This window comes from Guillardia theta (genome assembly GCF_000315625.1).
Source record: "Guillardia theta CCMP2712 unplaced genomic scaffold GUITHscaffold_140, whole genome shotgun sequence".
Lineage (NCBI taxonomy): Eukaryota > Cryptophyceae > Pyrenomonadales > Geminigeraceae > Guillardia > Guillardia theta.
Window position 1 is genome coordinate 1 of NW_005434534.1, and position 10,397 is coordinate 10,397.

The 10,397-nt window shown below is 56.0% G+C and overlaps 4 protein-coding genes across 4 annotated transcripts in view; 2 read left to right on the forward strand and 2 right to left on the reverse strand.

Moving 5' to 3' along the window:
- Position 1: 1 nt before the first annotated feature.
- GUITHDRAFT_119103 (hypothetical protein) lies at positions 2-1,259 on the reverse strand (the record flags this gene model as incomplete). Its single annotated transcript, XM_005821592.1, has 5 exons — positions 2-397; positions 660-745; positions 800-819; positions 868-1,034; positions 1,122-1,259. Coding segments are annotated over 5 exons (807 nt in total), but the record flags the coding sequence as incomplete, so codon positions are not given.
- A 1,060-nt stretch (positions 1,260-2,319) lies between these two features.
- On the forward strand, positions 2,320-4,814 carry GUITHDRAFT_166134 (hypothetical protein; the record flags this gene model as incomplete). The annotated part of the gene is made up of 14 exons (XM_005821593.1): positions 2,320-2,792; positions 2,850-2,947; positions 3,148-3,201; positions 3,259-3,300; positions 3,396-3,441; positions 3,492-3,548; positions 3,685-3,722; positions 3,771-3,808; positions 3,859-4,109; positions 4,156-4,197; positions 4,298-4,384; positions 4,426-4,507; positions 4,629-4,666; positions 4,722-4,814. Exons 1-14 carry the CDS (start codon positions 2,547-2,549, stop codon positions 4,812-4,814), a joined length of 1,212 nt encoding a protein of 403 aa, XP_005821650.1. The 5' UTR covers positions 2,320-2,546.
- Positions 4,815-4,838: 24 nt separating this feature from the next.
- On the reverse strand, positions 4,839-6,181 carry GUITHDRAFT_155651 (hypothetical protein). Its single transcript, XM_005821594.1, has 7 exons — positions 6,082-6,181; positions 5,931-6,005; positions 5,809-5,880; positions 5,565-5,660; positions 5,402-5,521; positions 5,135-5,209; positions 4,839-4,952 (listed from the first exon to the last, which is right to left on the reverse strand). Exons 1-7 carry the CDS (start codon positions 6,169-6,171, stop codon positions 4,857-4,859), a joined length of 624 nt encoding a protein of 207 aa, XP_005821651.1. The 5' UTR covers positions 6,172-6,181; the 3' UTR covers positions 4,839-4,856.
- Positions 6,182-7,090: 909 nt separating this feature from the next.
- GUITHDRAFT_146998 (hypothetical protein) overlaps positions 7,091-10,397 on the forward strand; it is a gene marked incomplete at both ends in the record, with an annotated part of 3,679 nt that continues 372 nt past the window's right edge. The window contains 6 exons of the mRNA XM_005821595.1: positions 7,091-7,182; positions 7,279-7,307; positions 7,364-7,411; positions 7,466-9,156; positions 9,269-10,102; positions 10,270-10,305. Coding sequence (XP_005821652.1) covers positions 7,091-7,182; positions 7,279-7,307; positions 7,364-7,411; positions 7,466-9,156; positions 9,269-10,102; positions 10,270-10,305 — 2,730 coding nt within the window. The remainder of the gene's footprint in view (positions 7,183-7,278; positions 7,308-7,363; positions 7,412-7,465; positions 9,157-9,268; positions 10,103-10,269; positions 10,306-10,397) is intronic.

A 10,397-nucleotide genomic window follows, 5' to 3' on the forward strand; every position in this document is an offset into this window, starting at 1 on the left:
TCTGCTGCTGCTGCTGCTGCTGCTGCTGCTGCTGCTGCTGCTGCTGCTGCTGCTGCTGCTGCTGCTGCTGCTGCTGCTGCTGCTGCTGCTGCTGCTGCTGCTGCTGCTGCTGCTGCTGCTGCTGCTGCTGCTGCTGCTGCTGCTGCTGCTGCTGCTGCTGCTGCTGCTGCTGCTGCTGCTGCTGCTGCTGCTGCTGCTGCTGCTGCTGCTGCTGCTGCTGCTGCTGCTGCTGCTGCTGCTGCTGCTGCTGCTGCTGCTGCTGCTGCTGCTGCTGCTGCTGCTGCTGCTGCTGCTGCTGCTGCTGCTGCTGCTGCTGCTGCTGCTGCTGCTGCTGCTGCTGCTGCTGCTGCTGCTGCTGCTGCTGCAGGAAGGTGAGGGTCTGACGGATGGGCAGGCACTTGAGAAGCAAATACGAAACACGACTCAGAAAGATGATGTCGACGAGGAGGGAGAGGACGCGGCGGCGTGAAGGAGCAGAGGAAAGAGAACGAGGGGATGGAAGATATGGAAGAGGAAGCAGGGGAGAGGAAAGAGGATGTGATACAGCTCTGGGTGGCGCAGAGAAATCAGAACAAAGCTATGAGATAGGAGGAGGTTTGGTCTTGAGCACCAGGGCAATTTCAATGTGTAGCGAAACATTTCTTGACGAGCAAACTGACAAACAGAGAAGACATGACGGCAGTGATCAGGTTGTGAACTCCCAACCTGACCCCGAGGTTGCACCTCTGCACGTTACACTGGCACTCTGCGCACCTCGCAAGTCAGGAGAAACTTCACATCCTCCCATCTTCCACGTCACCTGTCACTGTCTTGGTGCACCTGTGACAACCATCACTTCCCCCTCCTCTGCTAACACCCTCCCTTCACCATCCGCTCAAGCAAGTCGTAGAGGTCTTCTCGAACGCTGTGTTGGTACAGTAGTTGGCTGAGTAGAACGCGAGCGCGTCGCTCCCTGTATCCGTCACCGGCCATGGCACGCAGCTCTTGTACTGGAACTCCGACTGGAACCCATCCTTTGCCGTGATCACTTCGTGCTGTTTCCTGGCAATAAGTCAGGACATCACAACTGCGCGGCCTCGAGAGGCACCAGCAGTAGAGGCATTGGCTCAACACTCCCTGACACTTGGCACTCGCTGCACTCCCTTGTCACTTCGGAGCTCGCAAGAATCAGTCGCAGGCTTGCTCGCCTGGATATCCTCCGATGTCAAGGGAAGGGTGTCGCCAGTACTCAGCTTCTGTGCAGGTGAAGCATTCTGCATCGTCGCTGATGATCACAGCAGAGCGAGCATAAGCAAACACCACCTATCGGCTGTCGGCATTTATTTCTTCCTGCGCATGGAGGCGCCCAGGCTGAACTCGTTGCTGCAGCATTGTTAGGGGACAAGCAATCGAGGCTCTTTTTCGGCAGACCAGTGGTGGTTTGTCCCCAAGCTTCCAACAAAAGGCAAATAGTAATGACGAGGAGAAAAATGAAGCTTCTACTCAACATTTTCACTTGAAAGACCTGATGTCCCGCCATTAGCTCGGGTGTTTCATCCTGGTCCTAATGCCACTTCTTTATCTTCTTCCGAGTCAATGCTCTTCTCCTATCCCGGCTTCTGCATCCCCGCCATCCTTACCTTGTCGTCAATGTGCCATTTCGCCGCTGCAGCCAAAAAACATAAAAAAAAGTCAATCATCTGAGGCGGACACTGACGGGAGTCGCTGCTGTGGGTGCGGCCCGGGCCCGGTCAGTGAAGGTGCCGGGGCCGGTCGGTCCGGTGGCGTTTCACTGAGAATCTTGAGGCGGACTCAGAGAAGCTGTAAAAGAGGGGTAGGGTGGTATGAGCTACCGGTACTTCGGCATGAGTAATGAAGGGGTACTAGAGAGGGGCCGTACTTGAGGAAGGGTGGGGGCAGGGTAAGATGATCCATGTCAAGGGGTAGGGGTAGTGGGTGATGGGTCACTGGGAATTGTGGACCATGGGGGGTAGGGTATAAGGATTTGTTACCAGGGTGGGGGTGAAATTACTGTAATACGATGGGGTAGTACTTCAGAAACCTGGGGTAGTAACATCAAAAATGGGGGGAAGCATTTTAAGGGTAGGGTACATGACAATTAGTGGGGTCATTTATTTTGTCGGAGTGATGGGAACAACATGGCGTAGGAAAGGGAGGGAACGATGGTTGGGGGGGGCAGGAGCTGAGGTGAAGGGAGGGAAGAAAGGGGGGAGAGGGAGAGGGAGAGGAGACAAGAGAGAAGAACATCGCAGTGTGTGGTGAAAAGGATAGCTGTGAGACAAAGGAGGAAAGTTTCTGTGCTGACTCAGTATCCCTGTCAGAAATTGGTCTTTCCAGTCCATTAGCTCAGCTCAAGTACACCGACGAAGCAACCAGGACTTTATCTCAGTCAGATCTCTCTTGACAATCAAGGTACAATAAAAATCCACTGGATCCCAGGGCTCTGCTGACCCAATACCCCTCCCATCGCTTCAGTTGGTATACAGCACCTTGCAAGGAGGAAAGCGTTTCTTTGGTCCGCGTCTGGTGCGATCCAACAGGTTGACATGAGTAGCATGCCAGGCTTCAGCAGCTACTTGCTGTCGATCTTACTCGTCATGCTACTGTCTTGCTCGGACTCCAGCGGTCATCAGTCAGAATGTTTCATCACTCCGACTCTAGCGCGGCCGAGCCGGTCGGAGGGGTTGCAGCTCCGTTGGACGTCCTCGCGTGCTGGCAGACTGGGCGTACTGCATCTGTATGCAGCTGAGAGCTCCTCAAGCTCTCGGAGCAGGCTCACTGCTGATCAGCAGGTGAGAAGTTCAATCGACTTGCAGTCCCGAGAGATCTTAGTGTATGACTCGTTGCAGGCGGAAACAACTTCAGGCAGGCTGAGGAATTTGAAGCGACTGATTGAGAGCAGCTGGTCCAATGATACTCCTTCTGACAAGTTTCTTGGATCTCGAAGGTAGCATGTTGACTTATACTCTACGATGCACGTTGTCCAGATTGTCACACTGTCACCTTGTCAATGTTCTTGAAGCTCTGAGGGATCAGATATTTCACGTGCTTGTGCTTCACTGTTGTCTTGTTGCTGATACTCTTGTCCTGTGGTGCTGGCTTGTTCGATCAAACGATGCTATCATGACACATGTTGTCGACGAGCAGGCTGGGAAAGATGAAGCGGATAGTCCTGAACCAGGTCGGCTCGCAAGAGACGAGGTGGTGAAGGAGGCAGGCGGGAGGCTCTTCCTTCAGCTGACTAGGCTGCTTCTGCAGTTCCTCAGAATCACGAGAAAATGCGCTGGTCGTCGATGAAAGGTTCCTCCTCCTCCTCCTCCCCCTCCTCCTCCTCCTCCTCCCCCTCCTCCTCTCCTGTTCTCCCTCGCTGCTGCGTCGGGTGACGTCGGTGCCAGATTGCAGAGCATCGAAGTCATGATAGGAGAGCGGAGGCACTCAGCTGTAAACCCTCGTAATGTGCTCTGTGTGCTGTGCTGACTGCTGTTGCAAAGCCGAACAAGACGGCAGGCGACCTCGTCGTTGAGCTCGTGCTGGAGGCGGCAGACATGGTGAGAATGAAATTGAGCGGGGAGGACGACCAGCCAGACCAGGAAGAGGAAGAGAAAAAGCGAGGAGGAGGAGAGGAGGAGGAGAGCAGAGAGGAGGGCAGGGCAGAGCAGGGCGCTGACATGTTTGTCACGACAGGCAGCTGTCACTGCCTGGGGCTCGGCGCGGCTTCTCTCGTGAGATGGGCTGGGCGGCTCCTCCTCTTCTCCTCACCATGTGCGCAGCATTGCAGCGAACCAGGCAACTGCCGCTGCTCAGTCAGGTGAGAAAGTGTCGTGAGCCCCGTCTGTGCTGATCCTCCTCCTCCTCCAGCTCCTCCTCTGCTGTTCAACAGCAGTCAGGTCCTCCCTCGCCTGCAGTTCCAGCAGTTCATACAGACTTCGCTCTTCCGTCCTGGAGGATACTTGAAGACGCTGCAGGAGTTTGCGAGGAGGAGGAAGGGAGCAGAGGAACAGAGGGAGGTCACGAGCGACAGGGTCACGATCCAAGACCTGGAGTTTGCGGGGGAGGCAGGAGAGAATCAGCTCAGGGGAGAGAAGTGGATACGAGCAATCAGTCAGAAGGTCTCAGCACTCGCTCTACTTTCCTCCTCTCACGCACTTGCACCAGGATTGGATCCCCAGCACCCAGCTGCCTGGAGCTCCTTGGAAGGTCAACTGGATTCTACTTTCCCTCCGCTCCTCCCTCCTCCTCTCCCTCGCTCTCGCCTCCTCTCCCCTCCTTTCCCCTCCACTCTCTGCTGATCGCGCAGCCCTCCTCCCCCTTCTTCGTACTTCTGATCGTCCTCCCCCTCCAGGTGCTGGCTCAAGGGTGTACGGCTCTCCCTCCCAACCTGCAGGTAAGGGTGGGGAGGAGATCCCCTGCTAATGCTGGCGTCAGAGCTCCGGCGCGCAGAAGAGGAGGAGGATAGTCTTATCAGGCAAGGAGCTGCAGCTGCGCCTCCTTGAGCAGGGAGCGATCGGTCAGCCTGATTTCTCCCCTTCCTGACGTCCTTCCCCTCTCTTCCCCCCTGTTCCCCCCTGTTCCCATGCTTCCTCTCCCTCTGTCGTCCTCGCTCCTCCGTAAGGATCTTTCGATTGCAGATACTGTGGAAGCGGCATCCATCATCATGGGCTATCAGGTGAGAGCGAGGGGGAGGAGGAGGAGGAGGAGGAGAAGTGCTGACGGGAGGACAGCGTCTCAAGAACATCTCAGCTGCTCCCGATCTTAGCATGCTCATCGACATGGAGGAGGAAGTTAGAGAGCTAGTCTCCTCCTCGCGTGCCTGAGGTCGGGCCGATGAACTGCTCGAGGAAGTTTGTAAAGTACATTCACACCCCCAGCTTCTCGAGCTTCTTGTCTATAGCCTGCATCTCCCGCATCTTCTCCGAGATCGCCCCGTTGACGATGGCCGTGTAGTCGCCCGCCTGAAGGAGCTCAGCTGACCCCGAGCAAGAGGGCGAGAGAGGAGGGAGTAGGGGAGACAATGGACGGTGAGACGCACGAAAGAGGAAGCGAGGATTCAAGGAAGGGGAGAGGAAGGGAGGAACAACCCCGGAGAGGACAGGCGAAGTGGAGAGGAGGAGGGCGGGCAGGGAGGAGGAGCTACCTTGCCAGTGGATGACATCTCTTGCAGAAATTTCTGATTCTCATCGACCTCCTTACTTAGCTCTCTGAATCTCTCCTACAGCACAAGTCATCTGAGAGGAGACGAGACGAGACGAGAGGGGAGGAGACGAGACGAGACGAGACAAGACGAGACGAGACAAGACGAGACGATGAAAGAAAGGAGAGGAGAGAATAAGTAGACAAAAACACAAGACAAGACGAAGGGAGAAGACACATGAGCTGGGTGGATCTCCTTGCTGGGTCTTACTTGAAGGATTTCTGTCTCTGATTTCGCTGTGGCAGTCGTGCGGACCCCAGGAGGAACGTATCGCCTCGTCCTCGTTCTCAGCTCCTGCACAGGTTTGACCACAGGGATGTCACCCTCGTACTGCGATCCAGTCATCCTCGGCACAGCACCAGCTCACAGATACCTGCATGAACATCGCAAGCCTCTGCTTCTCCTGCTCGCGATCAACGAACAACTTGGTGGAAGGAGGAGGTCGATTCCTCTCGCTGTCTTGGGACACCTTGTGACACCGTCAGCTCTGTCAAGATGCTCGCAGGGCAGGAGGAGACAACAACGGACTACAACACGCGACCGCCCAGAGACCAGAAGAGCACGGGTTGTGGGGGGGAGGGGGGGAGGGGTTGTTCTGATGTGAGGGTGATCCTAACCTCCTGTGCGATCGCTGAAGCCGTTTTCCTTCCTCCTCGAAAGTTCTTGGGATTGAGAACCCGGGGCTTCGCCTGCTCGAGCACAGGTGAGATCAGATGACTTGACTTGGCAGTCAACGCACGGGCAACGTGGACGCCAACTGGTCGACATCAACTACCGGCCTTGCAACAGGGAGAGAACCATTGGTATCCACAAACTTGAAGCAAGCAACAGTCAATCAAACCGCACTCGTATCGTTTCATCTCGTTTGCAAGAAGCCATGCTTTCCATACCTGTCTCAATTGGGTCGCCTTACGATGATTCAGCCCAGCGTTCTTCATCATGTCATCCAAAAGTTTTCGTGTGCCACTGCTCAACTGCATCGAAGATCCTCTTCCTCCCCCGATGCCAACACCTCCTCCGCCTCCTCCGCCTCCTCCGCCTCCTCCGCCTCCTCCGCCTCCTCCGCCTCCTCCTCCACCCTTTGCTCCCCAAACTGCCATCACGAAACCTGTATTTTTGAACCCCTGCCTATGGATATGACCCCTACCCATCATATAGCATGAAAGTTCTTGTAATAGTACGGGTACTTGGTACCACCCACCCATGCCAATTGTACACCAAAATGCTTGCAAAGAACTTTCTGAGCTAATCTATTTTTAATATTAAATGCTTTAGCTCTCACAATATGTTAGCCTTGGTAGCCTGAGTGAGGCGGGCCGGGCCGGTCGAAGTGCACTTGAAGTGAACACGCGGGACTCTCAGGTACCCCAAGCAACAATGACCCACCCCCCAGCTCTCTCCACCCCTGAACTGTGAAAATTTAACTTTAGGACGGGATGGACGGTCAGAGTCATCATCCTAACCCCTCCGAATGCCTTCTGATCTCCCTCCGACTACCCGGGTCCTCAGTCTCGTCACTTGGAACAACTACCACAGGTCACCGTAGTAGTATTAATGCAGTCAAGCTGGGGGTAGGGGGGTCATCGTGTAGATGGTCAGGAGGTAGGGGTAGTACAGTCCCCTAAAACAATTATTGAAGTACCCCAAGTGACTGGCCGCCAGGGTCACGGATCGGACCGGGAAAGGAACGTTAACAACATAAGGGGGGGTGGTATGAACACGCGGGTATCACTGCTTGTATAGTACCGGGTGGTTCCATAGCAAGTGGAACCTAAGTCGCAGGGGTAGCCTTCAACTGCTGGATGCAAACAGGTGGGGTACCTGAGGGGTAGAACTGGCTAGAGCGGAGAGGGGGTGGGTCCTATCCGAGGGTGCAAGTGACAGGGTCGGGATAGCGCTATGCCGCTCAAGGACTACGAATGCTTCCCCGTAGCTCCCCCGTCGTACCCGCTCGAGCTCTCCTCCTTCATCCCCGACACCATCACTTCATGGTGAGCCGCCATGCTCTCTCTTCTCTCCTCGGGTTTGCCTGGCCCACCTACATGATGGACTGATCTGTTACTGAATGTTGTCTTTGCTGCGGGTAGCTTCCTTCCGGACCGCGTCTCCAATCCTTGTACATAGGCTCCAAATGAACTTGACTTGTTGGTCTGAAGTATTGCTTTCTTGCAGGCTCAAGACGACGGCATGGCCGCACAGATCAGGACCTCCCCGAAGACGGTATGCGAACATCGTGCCCCCTCCTCCTCAAGCCTGATTCTGTCTTACCTGCAGAGGCAAAGAAGCAGAGGATGAACGCGATCCAGAACTCGTTTGCGGACTCTACCTCAGAGATTGCGTCCTTCTCCTCGGACAGGCACAAGTCCTTCCACGCCTTCTTCAGCTTCCCGAACCTCAACGTGTTCCAGTCGGAGAACAGGCGGATCGAGATGGAGCAGATGAACCTCCTGCGGTCCCTCAAGGTCCAGCAAAGCTACCAGACCAAAAGCAGCACCCTCGACCCTCCTCGGAACCCGGTGGCGCAGAAGGCGTACGATGAGATGCTGTGGGGGTTGGGCATGATCGGCTGCCAAGAGTTCCTGGTCCAAGCTTCTAAGAACCTCTCGCTCTCGCAGCTGGGGAGGGATCAGAAGAGGCTGGAGGAAGTGCACGAGACGCTCAACGAGAAGCTGCAGGAGGACCTCCTGGACGTCGACGACTCGCTGCAGGCCATGGTGCAGCGACTGAGGCTGCTCACGGGCAAGACCAAAGGCAAGAAAGATGTTCAGATGCTGCACGCGCTGGAGGCCCGGGAGGAGCTCAAGGAGATGTGCAAGGACCTGAGGCCGACCGACTTGCACGAGCTCGCGCGCATGGAGAGAGCATGGCAGTACAAGATCATGGCGCCTATCCGGAGGACTTGGTTCGAGGACATGAGGGCCAGGGCAGGGCTGTCGGACAAGAAGACGCCGAGGAGGTCGATAAGGAGGACGACGTTCCGCTACCTCTCGAGGCCCATCGAGAAGGATTGGAGCATGAAGAAGTTTCTCTTCATCATCTACACCATCCTCTCGTTCATCTTCACTCTCTACTCTCAGATCGCAACCCTGACAACTCTCTGCTCCGTCGCATACATCTGCCCGGACACTGCAAACGTCATGCCCATCGTCGCTCCTCCCCTTGCCTACCGACAAGCCTCCTCCTACTACGAGACCAAGCTAGACAGCTACTATCCTTACCTCCAGCAAACGTGCGCGTTCTCGAGCTCAGGCTGCACTGCTCCGGGTTACAAAGTGCAGTGGCCGTACATGGAGACGGAGCGAGGGAGCGTCGGGGTCCCCAAGGAGATCACGTCCTCGTGCTCCCTTGAGACGGGGATCTTTGACTACTTGTGGGATCCCTTCGATCGGACTTTCAGGCACGGCTTCTACTCCTGCAGTAAGAGCGTCATCCCCCTCCAGCTGCCCTCCAACACAACGGGCCAGGTGGCCTCGCTGCACTTCGACGCGGAGTGGTACAATCAGAACCGGAGGAGCACGGAGGAATGCTTCAGGAAGAACTTCCCCAACGACAGGAGCCCCCAGACCGTCCTCACCCGCATGAGCAGGGACAGCGCCGACTATCTCAAGCTCGAGCTCTGCATCGCCGGCAGCAACGTTGCCAACGGGCCGCAGACTTGCCCGTGCGGCTACCCGACCCACTGGCCCCTCAACTTGTTCTACTATGGTGAGGACAAGCTGCGAGTGTGTGCGGCCGATCAGGTGAAGCAGACGTTCGAGGACGGCATCCAGTGCACCTCCGACGACTTTTGCTCAACCAAGAAGTGCGAGATCGCCTTTCCGGACCAGCAGCCTCTCTCCACCTCCTCTCTGTACGGCTGCTACTTCTCCAGCCCTACCGCATCCTCCCAGACCGACCTGCTCTACAACAAGTGCGGACTTTCGTCCACCTCCACCCTGGCCGAGATTAGCGACCAGTTCGCCAAGGTAAGCCGACGAGCGGAGGAAGGTGGCGAGCAAAGTCTGTGCGGGCTGTTTGAGTTGTCGTGTGGGAGTGTATCTGTCATGTTTCAAACAAGATGTCAAGTCTTCTCCGCAGGTGTACAAGGACAAGTCATTGAGGTCTCCTCTCGACTCAAGGTTTTCGTCCAGGACGCTCCTCCTCCTCCTCTTCCTCATCAAGGAGGGCGGGGTCTTGACTGCCATCCTCGTCATCCTCATCATCCTCCTTGCCCTTGGCTCCCTCCTCCTCCTCCCGGCCATCGTTCTCTTCCTCGTCTACAAGTTGTGTCCCTTCTGGGGCTGCGAGATCTGGATCTTCTGCTGCACCACGTGTCAGAACGAGAGCATCGCCAAGCTCAACTGGCAGTTTGTGGTCGACGAGCTGTTGAACGTCGTCTACTACAACCTCCGCGTCCTCTGGAACCTCTGCAAGAACTTCTCGACCATGTACAGGATGACGAAGCTCTCCTACCAGATCAAGTCCTCGCGCCTCAACGCGTCGGTACAGGAGCTCTACCTCAAGCTCGCGTCCATGGTCAACCTGGTCTTCAACATCGTCGTCATCTTCCTGACCGACTCGAGCTCGGGCAAGAGCCTCCTGATCATCTCCAGCATCCTTCAGACGCTCACCATCTTCCTCGTCGTCAACCACGAGAACGAGTGGCTCTCCACCATCGCTAGCGCGCTCAAGGACAACAACGAACATCGCCTGTCCAAATTCGAGTTCGCCCTCATGGTCTCCAAGATCATGGAAGACTTCCTGCAGGATGATATCAGCTACAACTGGGTTGAGCATCTCCGTAGCTCTCATCCCCTCCTGCCCGTCGGAGAGGGAGGGCTGATGAAGGACGAGATCCAAGAGGATGAGGAGAAGGATCAGCTCTTCTACTGGCCCACCCCCGCAAGCCAGCTGATGCCGAGCTCCTGGATCGTTACAAGGACCAAGACTTGCTCCTCCTCTCCCTCAAGCACCAACTGCTCGCCCCGAGGGTAATATCTATCCTCCTGTTCTTCCCCTTCTGCTCCTCTGCCTCCTCCCCTCCTTCATTTCTCCTCTTCTTCTTCTCCCTCGCTGCTGTCCTTGTAAACATTTTGCAGGAATACCAAGAGTATATCCCAGCATTCAGAAAGCCGGTGACCTTCGTTTCTTGCTCTCCCCTCCTCCCTCTTTTCTGACCTTCTCCCTCTCTTCTCCCCTCTCCCTTTTCCACCCTCATTCTCCCCTC

Coding starts and splice junctions, on each gene's coding strand:
- GUITHDRAFT_155651 (XM_005821594.1), bottom strand. CDS start 6,171: ATGCAGTTGAGCAGTGGCACACGAAAACTTTTGGATGACATGATGAAG. Junction 5,881..5,930: donor AGTTGGCGTCCACGTTGCCC/GTGCGTTGACTG, acceptor GTGCTCGAGCAG/GCGAAGCCCCGGGTTCTCAA. Junction 5,210..5,401: donor CAGAGACAGAAATCCTTCAA/GTAAGACCCAGC, acceptor CTTGTGCTGTAG/GAGAGATTCAGAGAGCTAAG.